The sequence below is a fragment of the Neopsephotus bourkii genome, unplaced genomic scaffold (assembly GCF_033783945.1).
Source record: "Neopsephotus bourkii isolate Nb327-2 ecotype Australia unplaced genomic scaffold, CSIRO-AGI_Nbou_v1 NB_1044, whole genome shotgun sequence".
NCBI classification, from domain to species: domain Eukaryota; kingdom Metazoa; phylum Chordata; class Aves; order Psittaciformes; family Psittacidae; genus Neopsephotus; species Neopsephotus bourkii.
This window is the reverse complement of record NW_026901533.1, coordinates 245,465-260,449: the sequence shown is the minus strand read 5'-3', so window position 1 is coordinate 260,449 and position 14,985 is coordinate 245,465. Positions and strand designations below refer to the sequence as shown.

The window sequence follows — 14,985 nt, the reverse complement described above, 5'->3', positions numbered from 1 at the left end:
TAAGCTTTCCCTGGGGAAACACAAAAATCATTTCTTGCCAACAGGCAAAAACCTTTCACTTTGCAGTTAAATTACACCGGGATTTACAGCATCATTAGGGCTGACAAATACACATGGAGGCGAGGGTGATTGGCTCTGATAACCGACGCATCCCCGCCTCGGTGTGGGGTGAACGGCACGGCGCTGCCGCCGCACTCCCGGTACACCAAACGGTGCCTGGGAAACACCGAACTGCTGCGCTTTTGCCTCCCTTCCTGTGCTCGCTTCTTGGTCCCCCGGGTTCCGCCGGTCCTGGAAGAGCGCACCGGGAGGAGCCACCGGCGCCCCCCCCAAGCTCGGTGGCCGGTGGCGACGGTGGAAGGCGGCACGGACAACAACCCAACGTGGCGGGGGTATAGCTCAGTGGTAGAGCATTTGACTGCAGATCAAGAGGTCCCCGGTTCAAATCCGGGTGCCCCCTCTTTTGTGTTTTCCACCTTTTTTTTCCCCGTTTTTCTACCCCGAATCATTCCCGGTACGGACCGGTCCGAACCTTTTCCCCGTGGCCGCGGTGCACCCCAGAGTCCGGTGCGAGCCACACGTGGGGAGCGGTGGCCACCGAGACGCTCCCGGTACCTCTAGAGGGCGCCGCGGGGCCTCCCCGCCAGCGCCACGTGAACCTCGCCTGCCTGACCATGTGACGTCCGGCGGAGCGGGAAGGAGGCGGGGCAAACCCATATCCCAGCGTGCCCTGCGCCTATCTCCCTCTTCCGGCGCCAAGATGTCGAAGCGAGGTGAGGCGGGCCCCGGTCCCGGGGGGGGTCGGCGGAATCCGGTTCCATCCGTGCTCCTACCGGTGCCTCCATCTCCGCGAGGGCCGGGGATGGCGAGGGCCGGGTCTGGGGAGCGCGGAGCCCGCGGATGGTGCCGGGAATCCCCCCCCCCCGCTTCCCCGGGAGGCGCTAGGCCGGCTTCTCGCTGTGCGCCATGGCCGGGATCCTAACCCGCTTCTCGCCCTGCAGGACGCGGTGGTTCCTCGGGTGCCAAGTTCCGCATTTCCCTCGGTCTCCCGGTGGGAGCTGTGATCAACTGCGCCGATAACACAGGTGAGCGCGGCCGCCGCCGTGCCCCGGCCTCTGCGAGGCTCCAGAGCAACCCCCGTTTTCTTCCTGGAAAGTTCCTGGAACCATGGAATGGTTTGGATTAGGAAGAAGCTTCAGATCATCCAGTTCCAACCCCCTGCGATAGGCAGGGATACCTCGCACTAAACCATGGCACGCAAGGCTCTGTCCAACCTGGCCTTGAACACTGCTGGGGATGGAGCATTCACAGCTTCCCCGGGCAATCCATTCCAGTGCCTCAGCACCCTCACAGTAAAGACCTTCCTTATACCCAACCTAAACCTCCCCTGTTTAAGCTGCTGGGTCTGTGCTCATGGAAGGAGACACCAACAGCAGCGGTTTGGGTGAAGAGGCCGCTTGTGCTGTTGGCTTCACTCAGTGATTTGACACTGGAAGTGTTGTCCTGTTCAGCCCCGTTGACACAGCTCTCTCCATAGGTGCCAAGAACCTGTACATCATCTCCGTGAAGGGCATCAAGGGCCGCCTGAACAGGCTGCCAGCAGCCGGTGTGGGTGACATGGTGATGGCCACAGTGAAGAAGGGCAAGCCAGAGCTGCGGAAGAAGGGTGAGTGTGGAATGGCTTTGCTGGTTTGGGGGGGATCCCCTCTTTGAGTGGAGAAGTTGGGAATGGTTCTGCCCCAAACTGGTGCTGAAGCTGGGCACTGGATCTCTGGAGCGTCGCCTCCACCCTTCGAAAAGCACTTGCTGGGTCTGTGGCAGTGGCTCGGTGAGTTGTCGTGGAAGGGCAGAGCAAAAGCACTGCTTTTGGGTGAAGTGGCAGCTTGTGCTGTTCGTTTCAATCAGTGGTGGGACACGGTGCTGTGGTACCATGGTTTGGGGCTGCTCAGGGTGGGGAGGGACCTGTGGGTTGAGAGAGAAGGGTGGAAAGACATCAAATTGTCCAAGTGGAGACGTAACTATGAGCATCGCACTATCGGTTTAAGTATCCTGTTGCCTATAAACTGGAATTTCACATAGCAAAGCCCTGCAGATGAGATGCTTGCTGTGACACTGAGCTGCCCCTGTCTCTCTGCAGTCCACCCGGCGGTGGTAATTCGGCAGCGGAAGTCCTACAGGAGAAAAGATGGAGTATTCCTCTATTTCGAAGACAATGCAGGAGTGATAGTAAATAACAAAGGAGAAATGAAAGGTATGGATGGGAACCCCGGGTGAAGGGGGAGCGTGGAGGTTGGTGTTGCTGCTTAGAGGGTGGAAGGACCCTGATGCTCCTTGTAGAGGAGCAAAGTGCTGCCCTGACCCCTCTCCATAGCCATGCTGGGCTCTAAGGCACCATTGTCCTCCTCTCTTTCCCAGGCTCTGCCATCACAGGCCCTGTGGCGAAGGAGTGCGCGGATCTGTGGCCCAGGATAGCCTCCAACGCGGGAAGCATCGCGTAGCCATGGCATTCCATACACACAATAAAAGTCCTTGTACCAAACAAGTGGTGTCTTTCTTACCAAAGTGCCCTTCTCTGCAGAGCAGGACCATATCCTTACACAGGAGGTAGTTCTGGGAAGCCAATTTATGGAGCTCCTTGTCTGCATGGAGCAGGGATGGGGGGTTTGGAGGTTTAATACCCAGTGATAAGTCTCTTTTTGTAGGGAGAGTCTACCCCTGGAAAGGGCTTGCGCTGGAATGGCTTTATCAGGATTGACTTGACCACTGGATATCTGCATGAATAGAAGTGGGGTGGGTTTATGGAAGCTCTGCTGCGAGATGAGATGCCTCCACACAGGAGCTGAAGGGACTGTAGACCTGGAATTGTCTTCTAGAACAGGCAGTTGAAGTGCTTGGGAACACTGGTCTGATGGTGCAGGAGGGTGGGAAGCAGCACCTGGAAGTGAGCTGTACCACGAGGTGCTGAACTCACCCTGCACAGCAGCTCTGAGGAACGTTTCTTGGGCCTTGCTGAAGATGGGTAAGGACACAGCTTCACGGCTGCTGGTGGAGGTCGTGTGTGAAGCCCTCAAGCTGAGCTGGAGGTATGTCTACACAAACGCTTGGGCTGTGTGGTTTTCCTTATGTTCCTCAGGTGGAAGCCAAGAAGGGGATGTTTGGATGTGAACCAGAGGCCAGCTGGTTTTTTGGCTCTCCTGAGCAAGGTATAATAGGGGTGATACTGTCCTGGATGCTGTGGCCCTGTAATGCCCGGCTTGGCCCCAGTCCATATCATGTTGTGACCCACAGGAGCTGCAACCCTTGGACAGCCCACAGCGTGCTTTGCTTTGTGAAATATTCCTGATGTTTTCCTGCTGTTCCTGATGCTTTCAGTGCAAGGAGGTTACAGTGGATTAAGGGGTTACAGGCACCAAAACCTCAGAGGTTGTGTAGCAAAAATACAAGAAATGATGAACAAAAGCAGTGCTTTGTAAACCCTTGTTTTGACACAGCTGTTTGACCAAAAGAATGCACAAAATAAGTGGCCTAGAAAGCCTTTACTCGTATATTCCCATTTGACAACTGGGATCTGGGGAGGGAAACTTGGGAAAAGACCCAGACTGAGGGCTGCTCTCTTTTCTGCAGGTCGTTCCATGGAGATGGCAAAAGGTTGTGGCTTCTTCCCACGAGAGATGGAGTGCCAGGAGGGCACAAGGGATGCTCTTGGCTGTCATTGCACTGCTCCAACCCGTGGCTCAAGTCAGTCTTTTTGAGCGGTGCCATCCTTCCGATGCACTGGTGATGGAGGAGCTGTTCCTCAGCCCTGGGGAGAGAAACAGAGACCTGCTGCTGAGTAAGGAACCATCACTAAAATAAACTTGTTCTCCTTTGGTGGATTTTCACAGCTTGTGCTGCATTTCTGATGTCTGAAGCTTTTGTGAGGCAGGGCACAAGGCTGAAATGCTTTGGGTGACTGGCCCTGGATGAAATGCTTTGGGTGGGTGATTGTCCCTGCTCCTGGGCAGCACTTTGGGATGGGTTGGCAGCATGGGAGGTGTTGTGGCAGGTCATTACTCTCTGAGGCTGAGGAATGACCCACCCCAAGACCAAGCAGAGGTGCAGTTGAATGGCTTTGGCCACAGTTTGAAGCTGGTATTTGAAGGTGTTCTTTGGGTTTTTTTCTGTATGCTGAGGTGTTCTGGATAAAGTTAATAGGGAATTCATTAGGTTACATGCCAGGAGGCTGGGTGGAAGCATGCTGAGAGGTAGGGTTTAGGATAAAATGAGGGGTAATGAGAGGGCTGCAGTGTAGAATAGGCAGTGGAATGCTGCAGAGCTGCCTCATCCCTGCACACAAGGAACTGTTCCTGCCCTTACTGCACAAGGGGGGGTATAGCTCAGGGGTAGAGCATTTGACTGCAGATCAAGAGGTCCCCGGTTCAAATCCGGGTGCCCCCTCGCCTTTTCCTGCTTTTTATCCAGAAAAAGTTGGGGGGGCCTCTTCATTGCCATGTGTTTCCCCTTAACTGTCTGCAGGCTCCATCCTGGGTCAGACAGGGTGCTGGCCAGAGGTGAAGTTGATTCCTAAACAGTATCAGTGGGATGCTTATGAGGGGAGAAATGAGCATTTCTTGAGAAGCTGGTTTTTGGCTTGGGATTAATTTGTAGGGGGTTTGTTGGGCTGGTTATTTATGGGGAGATTTGTGGGGAGCAGTTGTGCATGGGGGTATAGCTCAGTGGTAGAGCATTTGACTGCAGATCAAGAGGTCCCTGGTTCAACTCCAGGTGCCCCCTCTTTTTCTTCTCCTTCAGCCTTTCTTTTGCCAAAATATGATCCAGAAAGGAGACTGAGAGCTTTCCCTGGGCCTTGTGAGGATGTGCTGTGCACTGAACCTTGGTTTCTGAGCTCCAGTGCTCAAGGAGCTGAGGCTCCGACTCTAAGGAAGCTGGAGGGATTGTGCACTGTGTAATTATTCCTTGTCTTATGTACTCTTCTCTGTTCTCAATCCTCCTTTGTAATTCTCTGTACAGCCTTTTGGGAGCAACATATAAGAGGCAGAAGGGGCTGTCAGATAAAAGAGTAACCAGTGAACAGAAAAGGTTGGCTCTCTATAGAAATGCTTTTAGAACCTCTCTGTGAAGGAGTGTTGCCATGGGGGTATAGCTCAGTGGTAGAGCATTTGACTGCAGATCAAGAGGTCCCTGGTTCAACTCCAGGTGCCCCCTCTTTTTCTTCACCTTTAGCCACCTTTTTGCCAAAAGGGGTTACAGAAACACCCAAGAGCTTTCCTTGGACCTTATGAGGATGTGCTTTGTGCTGAACAGTGGTTGCTGAGCTCTGTTGTTCAAGGAGATGAAGCCCTGAATAGGGAAAGTGCAGGGGTTGTGCACTGAGTAACTACTCCCTGTCTCTGTGTGTACTTTTGTCCTTAATTCTCTGCAGTAATGACATTTATGATAATGCAGCATATTTAACTGCTTGTAGAGCCCCTGTGAGGCACTTGAAGAGGCAAAGGGGGTTGTCAAATAAAGGAATCCCTTAAGCAGACAGAAAAACTTGTCTCTATATGAATGTTTCAGATGTCTCTTTTTGAAGGTGCATTGCCAAGGGGGTATAGCTCAGTGGTAGAGCATTTGACTGCAGATCAAGAGGTCCCTGGTTCAACTCCAGGTGCTCCCTTTGGGTTGTCCTTTTTTCTTCAGGAAGAAGTGAGCATTCTTCCCTTTCAGCTCTGCTGTCCTTGTCCTACCCATGAAGGCATCTCCAAAGGCCAAGATTGAAGATACTTAGCTGAACACTTCCTATGGGAAGAGTGACAGTGATGAAGCAAAGACATAAAGATTGTTTTGATAGAAGGGGAACCTGCTGGGGATCCAATCTGTGTGTGTAATTAGGCCCTGTCTGTGTGTGTTTGTCTCCAGATTGTGCAGAGAATGTTAGAGACAATTTTGCCTGCACATTAGCATGCAGACAAGGGTGCTGTCCTAGTGGAATGTGTCCCTGCCAGTGGCAGGGGGTTGGAAGTGGATGTTTTTAAGGTCCTTTCCAACCCAAACCATTCTGTAATTCTATAGCATGACCTAACCAGTGGACACAGAACTGTACATGAAGTTTTGTGCTGTTCCTTGTAGGAACCATCACACAGGGGGTATAGCTCAGTGGTAGAGCATTTGACTGCAGATCAAGAGGTCCCTGGTTCAACTCCAGGTGCCCCCTCTTTTTCTGTTCCTTCAGCTTTCTTGCCAAAACTGATCCCAAAGAAGATGGAGAACTCCCCTTGGATCTTGTGCTCTTCACTGCTTTCTGAGCTCCATTGTTCAAGGATCTGAGGCTCTGACTCTAAAGAAAACTGCTGTGTGAGTAACTACGCTCTGTCTATAGACTTCTCCCTGGTTTTGATTCTCAGTAGTATTCTCTGTATGGCCCTTGGTAGGCACATCCAGAGGCACAGGGGGTGTTGGGTCAGTCTAACCATGGAGAGAAAAGCTTGGCTCTCTGTAAAACCCTATTTATGTGTGTTGTCAGGGGGTATAGCTCAGTGGTAGAGCATTTGACTGCAGATCAAGAGGTCCCTGGTTCAACTCCAGGTGCCCCCTCTTTTTCTCCTCCTTCAGCCTTTCTTTTGCCAAAATATGATCCAGAAAGGAGACTGAGAGCTTTCCCTGGGCCTTGTGAGGATGTGCTGTGCACTGAACATTGGTTTCTGAGCTCCAGTGCTCAAGGAGCTGAAGCCCTGACTCTTAGGAAACTGGAGTGCGCTGTGTAACTGCTCCCTGCCTGTGTGTGCACTCCTCTCTGTTCTTAATTCTCTGCAGTAATGACATTTATGATAATGCATCATATTTAACTGCCTGTAGAGGTTCTGTCAGGTGCATGAAGAGGCAGAGGGGGGCTGTCAAGTAAAGGAATCCCCTAAACAGACAGGAAAAACTTGTCTCTATATGAATGTTTCAAATGTCTCTTTTTGAAGGTGCATTGCCAAGGGGGTATAGCTCAGTGGTAGAGCATTTGACTGCAGATCAAGAGGTCCCTGGTTCAACTCCAGGTGCCCCCTCTTTAGCTGCTTTTAGTCCCTTTTCTCTTCCAGAATCTGCTCACAGACAGCAGAGACTTCCTTACCCTTCTGCACTCCTGGAAATCACTTGATGATCTTTTTGCTGAGCGTGAAATCAGAGTTTGCCACGTTTCAACCTCCCCTGAATTCTGCACGTACATGCATACGCTGCCTAAGAGAGGTGCTACTGCTCCAGTTTTTCCTGTTTTGAGTAATTGCCATTAATTTAACCACTAACCACAGCGCTTAACCCTTTTTCTAGAAGCGGGATCTCTGTTCAAGGGGCACCTGGGGACTGCTGTGCCCCTCAGCGGGTTACTGGGTGCTGAACTGACAAGGAATCGCTGCCTGCGCCCCTCGCGGGGCTCGAACTCGGCTCCTTCAGCCCCGCAGCCCGACGCCCTGCCCCTGCGCCGCGCCCCCGCCGGAGGGCTCGCGGGAGCGGGGGGTCTGCCGGGGTGAGGTGGCTCAGGGGGGAACGCGTCGGGCCGGGAACCGGGAGGTCGCCGGTTCTAACCCACCCAGGGCCGCTGCCGCAAGTAACGCGACCCCGAAACCACCTTTGTATGTGGCAATGTGGAGAGCTCCGGCTCGGGGGCAGCTGGCTTTGAGCTCCTTTACGTGGGGGAGGGCTTTCACTACTGTTCAGTGTTTCTATTGCGGTTCTTTCGCTCGGGTTTAGGGTGTTTGTTCCCTACCGAACGGCACCGGGAGGCGCCCGGGCCCGGCCGCGCTCCGCTCCACCGCCATGTCCCCGCCTCCCCTCAGAGGGGCAGAGGCCGGAAGTGACGCATTTGCGCCTGCGCTGCGCAGAACAGTCGCGCCGGCGGCGAGTGTTGGTGACGCACATCCCTGCCCGGTATCCGGGGAGACGAGAGCGCCCGAGCGGCCGCCGCCATGGGGGGAGGCGACCTGGTAAGGGGGGACGAGAGGCACCGGAGGGGCTCCGGGCACCGGCTTGGGCCTGGGGCCTTCCCCGGTCTTGGCAGCGGGGTGATGGGAAGGCGCCGTTACCGTTGTCCGGGGCGGGAGGGCTCGGAGCGGGCCCTTGTCGGCGGCCAGGCGTCTCGTTGTTAACGTGTCAGCGCGGTGTCTCCCCTCCCGCAGAACCTGAAGAAGAGCTGGCACCCGCAGACCCTGCGCAATGTGGAGAAGGTGTGGAAAGCCGAGCAGAAACATGAGGCCGAGAGGAAGAAGATCGAGGAGCTGCAGCGGGAGCTGCAGGAGGAGCGGGCGCGGGAGGAGATGCAGCGCTACGCTGAGGACATGGGCACCGTGAGGTGAGGGGTGCAGACAGGGCTGCCTGATGAGGTGCTGTGTGTACCCCCGTCAGTGGGTTTAATGTCTCTGATGATGGTTGGGGGTTGGAACCGGATCTTATGGCCCTTTCCAACCCCAACCATTCCATGGTGAGAGGGTTCTTTAGGTCGAAAAGACGTTTCTGCTCTCCTCCATAAGCTGCTGGCTTAAAATGTAACTTCAGAAGCTTGAGAAGGGAAATAACGTGGTTGTGTTTGCAACAGGAAAAAAGAAGAGAAGCTGGAGTGGATGTACCAGGGTCCTGGCGGCATGGTGAACAGAGAGGAGTACCTTATGGGTCGCCCTGTGGACAAATACATCTTTGAGAAGATGGAAGACAAGGAAGCAGGCTGTTCCAGTGAGACAGGACTTCTCCCAGGCTCCATTTTTGCCAAGTCAGGTGCCAATTCTGTCCTGGATATGGCAAACAAGATCCGGGAGGATCCGCTTTTCATGATAAGGTACTAAATGAAGCCTTGAAAGCAGCAGTAGCTGAGGCAAAGCATCAGGAGTAGGAACCCCCTAAGAAACATCTTATTTGCCTTATTAACGTGACATCAGGTAACATATTTGAGGCAGTTTGCTGCTTTGGGGTAACTTTGCTGAGTCGGTTTCAAATCTAAGGCTTTGTGACCTGAATGAGCCGATGATCATCGAGCTGAAAGTTGGTAAATGAAGAGACATGCAAAGATTATTACGTCACATTGATTCCCCTCTCCCAGCTTAGCTCACCCTTGTATGTGTATGAATATATGTGCTCTGCTGTGATTATTAGGCTTTTCTTAGTGTTGTGGGCACACTGATGGTAAAAGGATAGCTTTTTGTTTTCCCTACTGGTTGCACTCTTAACTGGAGGAGGAAAGGGCAGACACCTCCTTAGCTGGATCTGCTTTGATTGGACACAACTTTCCTGCTTTATGTGTTTGTAGAGCTTGCACTTGATTGGTATCCTTTATGAAAAGCTGATATTTTCAATTGTTTGAAAATCCTGGTTATTTTTGTTCTGCTTTAGGAAGAAGGAGGAGGAAAAGAAGAGGGAAGTGTTAAATAATCCTGTGAAAATGAAGAAAATCAAGGCACTGGTAGGTGTATCTCGGTGCCCTCTTACAGACTCAAAGCATAGAATGCACTGAACCAAGGAGAGGATCATAGGTCAAAATCAGTCTCCTTTTAGGATAAGGAGCTGAGTTTTGTTTCCTGACACTTCACAAAAAACAGAATAAATTCAGCTTCCTGTAATCCTCGTAGCATAGAACAAGGGTCTCAGTCTTCTGTCTGCAGGAATCAGTTTCTCCTCCTTTCAAGTTCAGTTTTGTTTTAACTCTTCTGATGTGCTTTGGGTTTTGTTAGCTGGTGGTTAATGCTTTAGTACTACAAGGTGATTGCAGGCATAGGGTCACTAGGGAAGACTCCCTTAAGCTCCTTAGTTCTGAGAGGACCTTGTTTAATGCTTTAGGTTTTGTTTCAGGAGCCTTTCCACAGAGAGCTCTGTTCCTTACCTTGTGATGCTGACTTGAGTGTGGTCCCAGTAGTTCTGACTGAGGAACCGGTCTCTTGCTTTGTAGCTGCAAAGCAGTTTAGACAAAAAGGAGAAAAAGAAGAAGAAAGAGAAGAAGAAGAAGCACAAGAAACATCGACATCGCAGCTCCAGCAGTGGAAGTGACAGCAGTGAGGAGGAGCGAAGCAAAAGCAAGTATGTTTGGAGGCTTCATACTAAAAGTACCTTGTTTGTTGGTTACTTGGTTTTCACGCATCCTCTCTTTGAGTCTTATCTTCCTAATGACTGCTCTTTATTTGCCTCAGTGTTTTTGTGTTGTTACTTCATTGGGTTTGCATCATTAAATTATTCTTATGACATTTTAATGTGGACAAAAACCCCAGTGGTATTCTTGAATTTCCTCTGCTTCAGAAGCCCTGCTCTGTTTTCTCTTTAGGTCTCAGAAGAGGATGAACAGTTCCTCTTGGAAATCTGCTCCTCCCAGTGTCCCAGGGTATGGCTTACAAGTAAGTCCATGTGTTTTGCACAACTCTTTCAGTAGCAGCAGTCCTCAGTTAGGGAAGAAAAGGAGTTTTGGCAGTTTGTTGTGAGGCTCCTTCACCAACTGCAAGAGGCTTTTGAGGGGGACATGGTATAATAAAGTTTAGATTCATTTTGGAGCCATCTAGACCTTGAAGCTCAAGTTGTTCACATCCTGGTAGGACTTCTGTCTGCTCTCAATTTGAGTTAAGCTTGATTTAGTTTCTCTTCACATCACTACCCATCTATTCAAATCCTCTGCTGGACTGCCTTGGCAGAGGTCTCCTCTGTGGCCTTCCGTTGTTGTTGTGCTCCTTCAGGGCATCTCTCCTGATAACACCTTTCAATTCCAGGTTAGGGACTCTGAGCAGAGCCACAGGGCTCGGAGCTCTCCAGTTGCCACCCAGGAGAGGGGGTCCCACAGGCACCGGGATCGCTCCAGGTCAAGGAGCCGGTCCCGCTCGAGCAAGAAGAACTCGGAGCAGTCTGGATGCAAGAGCTCAAGATCTCCTCTTAGACACAAACAGTGAGTGTGGCTGACCCGGGGGTGCTGTAAACCACAGGCTGCTTGTGGGGGGAGAGTTCTCCAGAGTCAAAATCCCTCTTACTCAGTCTCCTACTGCTTCCTGTCCATGTTATTGCTGGGTTCAGGGTGTAAAGGCCAGAGCTGTGCTGCTGTTGAAGGGAGCAGGAGGACACAGGGCAGTCCCCAGTGAGGACGTGCTCTCTTTGCACTCTTCATTTGGAGCAGCCTCTGTCTAAGGTATTGCCTGTAGCTGTGCTGCATTTGGGCTACTGATACCTTTTCAAAGGTATTTAGAATTGTTGAATTATCTTGACTAAATGCTAAATGGTATTTATTGTTTGCTAAAGTAATTAAAACTGGGTAGAATAGATGGGAATTCACAGTATGCTCACTAGAATTGGGTTTGAGAGTGGACAGGTAACAGTCCTGCAGTTGTGAGAGAGATCTCAGTTTCCAACTGCATAGAAACAACCCAGGGCAAGCTTAGAGGTGTGATCATGTTTGTTTGTCTGTCCTACTAAGGGTAGTTCTGGGTTACAGGCACAGCAATCGGGAGGAGAAAGGGAGAGCCAGAAGCCCTTCCCCTAAAAAGAGCTACCGACGACAGCAGACTCAGAGTTACACAAGGTGAGGTCTTGTCCTTGTGCTTTTGGATGGAAGCTGCCCTGATGATTGCAGGTGTAATCTGTGAACCAAGATTTCCTCTGTTAACTAAAATAGATTGGATTGAATGCCCAGAAAGTCAGACAGGGAGTCCTAAAGTGCCCTGTTTTGTGCTCTGGAGCTTGATTGTTAGTTGCCACCTCGGCCAGCTTCCTGAACCAATGCATGTGGTTGTTGGTTCTCCATGCAAGGCAGTGACATGAAATCAGTCTAAGTGCCATGGATTGTTAATTAGAAAGGTTCTGTTTCACTGCTAACAGGAAAATAGGACCTTGACAGCATCATCTTGAAACCAAGAAGGCTGCAAAGGGGGAGAAACCAGCCTCCTGTTGGTTTAGGGGTGTGGTAAAGCAGAACACTTAGACCTGTACTGACAGACTGGCCACCAAAGGAAAAACCATGTTAAACACCTTGGTTTCGGGGGTTGTATATCATAAAGAATGGAAAACAAAGGGGGGGGTGAGGGGTGGTGCCTGGCGTGCTATTGGTTCACAGCAGTGATGCCTTCAACACAACAGGAAGATCTCTCCGGAGGAACTAGAGCGTAAACGGCAAGAAATGATGGAAAATGCCAAGTGGAGGGAAGAGGAGAGAGCAACCAACCTCAGGAAGCACCAAAAGGAGGAGGAGCAGGAGCGGGAGCTGGAGAAGCTCGACTCCAGAGATGGGAAGTTCTTCAAGTGAGTGTCTTTTAGGATCTGCTTTTGCACTCAAGGGAAATACAAGCCATAGCGTCTGGGGAGAGAGTGATGGCCTCAGCGCTTGAGGTGCTTCAGATAATGGTGTAAGATCCATCTCTACTGTGTTTTACAGTAGGACTTAACATCTGCTGTTGCCAGACTCACTTCTGAACCCAAAAGATAGTTATTTCTGTCATGGCTTTGGCAGTCAGGCTTGGAAACCAGCCATCAGTTATTTTTTTGCCAATAATACCTAGTAGTGCTTTACATATTTAATACATAGATATTAAAAAGCTCTCTGGTTTTAGGAGCTTTCAGCAGTTTTTGGCCTGCAAACCCACTGTGTGCCAAGAGCTTGTTGGGTACGGCTTTCAGACCCACGAGAAATAAGACCATTTCTAAACATGGGTGGTAACTTACAGTCCTTTGTGCACACGGCAAGTGAAGGAAATTGCCTTCCAGAACAGGCAGTGGTGTGTAATAAAGGTCCCAGGGCAGTGTTAGGTGGTTTGGAGTAGTGTTTTTCAGGCTCTATAAATTAGAGGAGAACTCTGATTTCCAAAGCTGCCCAGAGCTGGGATCACGTAAAGGTGGCTTAATCACAACTGTCATGGAGAGGAATTTTTTACCAGGGCCTGTAGGGACAGGGCAAGGGGAATGGCTTGAACCTGCCCGAGGGGAGACTGAGCTGAGCTCTTAGGCAGAAGCTCTTCCCTGTGAGGGTGCTGAGGCGCTGGCACAGGGTGCCCAGAGAAGCTGTGGCTGCCCCATCCCTGGCAGTGCTCAAGGCCAGGTTGGACACAGGGGCTTGGAGCAAGCTGCTCCAGTGGAAGGGGTCCCAGCCTGTGGCAGCGGTTGGAGCTGGATGAGCTTTAAGCTCCCTTCAACCCAAACCAGTCTGGGGTTCAATGATTTTTGTGTGGTTCCTTGTGCAGCAGCAAGGGGCTGAGCTGACAGACGTGGTGTTTATTGCACATTAAGAGAGATGGGCAGGAAGGGATCGTTCAGCAAAGCACAGCACTGGGATCTGAAGTAGGAAAGTCAAGTCAGTGGCCGCAAGGATCCCTCCTCTCTCCTGTTACTGACATAGTACAACACAAGCTCTGGTCCCTGGGGATCACTGCCCCCCCTTCAGGAACACGTTGCTTTTCCCTTGCTTGCTTCATAGAAAGCAACTGAGTCCCCACTCTGCTTGTAATTAAATGGAGGAGGCTGGAGAGCTGCTGCAGGTGTATTCCTGACCTTAAATCAGGCCTTGGAGCTGTTACAAGCCAGACTGAAAGGTGTTCAGTTTAGTGCAGACTTTAATAGGAACTCATTCGCTGGTTTCTCTGTTAGATTGAGGTAGATGACTCGGGATGAAGAGTCCTGCTGGAAATCATGTCGTGTTTAAAAGAGATTTATCTCTTGGCTCAATGCTGAGTTCTCTCTTTCTGGCTCAATTCCCTGCAGTCGCTTAAAACTGGAGAGTGCATCCACTTCCAGCCTGGAAGATCGGGTGAAGCGCAATATCCACTCCCTCCAGAGGACTCCTGCTGCCTTGGAAAGGAACTTTATGCAGAGATGAAACAACAACTCCCTCTGCCACTGTGCAGAATTGAAACGGACACTTGCTCCCAAAGGTGAGAGGCCTCCAGCACAGATCCCTGCTCTCTACAGGAACACTTCCCATCTCCCCAAGAGGTGTTGGATTGCTGCGTGCTCAGGACATTGTGAACGTGTATAGTGATGTGACCTTGCAGGAAATCCTCTGCCGGAGAACTCGTGAGCTTTTGTATCCCGTTTTTAACCTATGGCCACGTCTTTTCCTTCTCTCCCCACCTTGACCAGGATCACTTTTGTATATTGTTATTACCAAATCCTGCCGGGTGGCGACTGCTTGGGGCAGATGGTCCAAGCTCTCCACCTGACGGATCAAAAGCCCTGTTTTTGTTAGTCCTTAAACCCCAAACTGGTACCAGTTCACACGTGAGTTAATTTGATGGAATCTGATGAAGCTATGTGAGTAACAGACAAAATCCCATTCAGTCCTGTGGCTGTGTGGGGCGTGGGTTTGGAATGTGACATCTCCCAAAGCCCTGTAGCCGTTATTTAGTTGCTCGCAGATGTGAATGATGCTTGGTCCAAAAGGAGTCATTGCTCCGGAGGGCAAGGCAAGGAGCAGAGCTGGCCCACGGACGGTTCTCTGGGATTTTGTATGTAGTGTGTATATGTACAGCTCTGTACATCTGCCTTTTCCTTTTTGGAAACGTAAGAAACTTCCCTCTCGTATTTAAACGCTCTTCGTGGTGTTTGGAGGCAGAAGGGGCGGGGAAGCCTTTGTGAGGGCCCAGGACGGCTCTAACCGGCAGTGGTGGCCCCTTCTCGGCTTTATCCGAGCTCCGGGCCCGCAGGACCCGGCGCCGGTGCTGCGGGAGCTGGGGGGGGGGACCCCGCGCAGCGCCGATCCCCGTCCTCACCCTGGGAACGGCGGCCTGTGACGTGTGCAGCAGTCCATTCATAATTCCAGGCACCTCGCTGCTTATTGGTTCGTGCGTAGCGGGGCGTGTCCTGGGCGGGGTCGTCACGCCAACTGGGCGAGACCATCGCCGGGAAGAGGAGGAGGGAAGGGCGTTTTCTTTCCCCTTTCCCTCTCCCAATGTCCAACCCTTTCCGTTGCTCTCTGTCCCAGCCCGAGCCCTGCAGCGGTTCTCCCCGTTTCTACCTCAGCTCCAGGCGGGGCGAGCCAGCGGCCAGCGCAGCGCTCCCGTTCCTCAGCATCCCGGG

The 14,985-nt window shown here is 51.6% G+C and overlaps 2 protein-coding genes and 9 non-coding genes across 13 annotated transcripts; all 11 read left to right on the top strand.

Moving 5' to 3' along the window:
- The first annotated feature begins 388 nt into the window (after nucleotides 1-388).
- Nucleotides 389-460, top strand: TRNAC-GCA (transfer RNA cysteine (anticodon GCA)). The gene has a single exon. It is a non-coding gene; the product is annotated as a tRNA-Cys (tRNA).
- Nucleotides 461-690: 230 nt separating this feature from the next.
- Nucleotides 691-14,496, top strand: CWC25 (CWC25 spliceosome associated protein homolog). Of its 3 annotated transcripts, XM_061361017.1 has the most exons (11): nucleotides 691-696; nucleotides 7,910-7,949; nucleotides 8,142-8,314; nucleotides 8,558-8,794; nucleotides 9,346-9,415; nucleotides 9,899-10,026; nucleotides 10,268-10,337; nucleotides 10,704-10,876; nucleotides 11,399-11,503; nucleotides 12,058-12,219; nucleotides 13,672-14,496. In XM_061361017.1, the coding sequence occupies exons 2-11, from the start codon at nucleotides 7,932-7,934 to the stop codon at nucleotides 13,784-13,786; spliced, it is 1,251 nt and encodes a 416-aa protein (XP_061217001.1). In that variant the 5' UTR covers nucleotides 691-696; nucleotides 7,910-7,931; the 3' UTR covers nucleotides 13,787-14,496. The 3 variants fall into 3 exon arrangements, with proteins under 3 accessions (XP_061217001.1, XP_061217000.1, XP_061217002.1); XM_061361016.1 differs by lacking the exon at nucleotides 691-696 and having other exon boundaries at nucleotides 7,862-7,949; XM_061361018.1 differs by lacking the exon at nucleotides 691-696 and having other exon boundaries at nucleotides 7,893-7,949; nucleotides 11,417-11,503.
- Nucleotides 699-2,539, top strand: RPL23 (ribosomal protein L23). The gene is made up of 5 exons (XM_061361021.1): nucleotides 699-773; nucleotides 1,002-1,085; nucleotides 1,538-1,666; nucleotides 2,138-2,251; nucleotides 2,416-2,539. Exons 1-5 carry the CDS (start codon nucleotides 761-763, stop codon nucleotides 2,496-2,498), a joined length of 423 nt encoding a protein of 140 aa, XP_061217005.1. The 5' UTR covers nucleotides 699-760; the 3' UTR covers nucleotides 2,499-2,539.
- LOC133216380 (small nucleolar RNA SNORA21) lies at nucleotides 1,788-1,918 on the top strand. Its single transcript, XR_009726630.1, has one exon. It is a non-coding gene; the product is annotated as a small nucleolar RNA SNORA21 (small nucleolar RNA).
- Nucleotides 4,366-4,437, top strand: TRNAC-GCA (transfer RNA cysteine (anticodon GCA)). Its single transcript has one exon. It is a non-coding gene; the product is annotated as a tRNA-Cys (tRNA).
- Nucleotides 4,702-4,773, top strand: TRNAC-GCA (transfer RNA cysteine (anticodon GCA)). Its single transcript has one exon. It is a non-coding gene; the product is annotated as a tRNA-Cys (tRNA).
- TRNAC-GCA (transfer RNA cysteine (anticodon GCA)) lies at nucleotides 5,134-5,205 on the top strand. The gene has a single exon. It is a non-coding gene; the product is annotated as a tRNA-Cys (tRNA).
- TRNAC-GCA (transfer RNA cysteine (anticodon GCA)) lies at nucleotides 5,588-5,659 on the top strand. Its single transcript has one exon. It is a non-coding gene; the product is annotated as a tRNA-Cys (tRNA).
- Nucleotides 6,125-6,196, top strand: TRNAC-GCA (transfer RNA cysteine (anticodon GCA)). The gene has a single exon. It is a non-coding gene; the product is annotated as a tRNA-Cys (tRNA).
- Nucleotides 6,505-6,576, top strand: TRNAC-GCA (transfer RNA cysteine (anticodon GCA)). Its single transcript has one exon. It is a non-coding gene; the product is annotated as a tRNA-Cys (tRNA).
- On the top strand, nucleotides 6,963-7,034 carry TRNAC-GCA (transfer RNA cysteine (anticodon GCA)). The gene has a single exon. It is a non-coding gene; the product is annotated as a tRNA-Cys (tRNA).
- Nucleotides 14,497-14,985: the final 489 nt, after the last annotated feature.

Bases quoted from the DNA above. Each gene is read 5' to 3' on its own strand.
- RPL23 (XM_061361021.1), top strand. The intron at 1,086-1,537 runs GTGAGCGCGGCC...CTCTCTCCATAG, and splicing joins CAACTGCGCCGATAACACAG to GTGCCAAGAACCTGTACATC. The intron at 2,252-2,415 runs GTATGGATGGGA...TCTCTTTCCCAG, and splicing joins TAACAAAGGAGAAATGAAAG to GCTCTGCCATCACAGGCCCT.
- CWC25 (XM_061361017.1), top strand. The intron at 8,795-9,345 runs GTACTAAATGAA...GTTCTGCTTTAG, and splicing joins GATCCGCTTTTCATGATAAG to GAAGAAGGAGGAGGAAAAGA. The intron at 10,338-10,703 runs GTAAGTCCATGT...TTTCAATTCCAG, and splicing joins TCCCAGGGTATGGCTTACAA to GTTAGGGACTCTGAGCAGAG.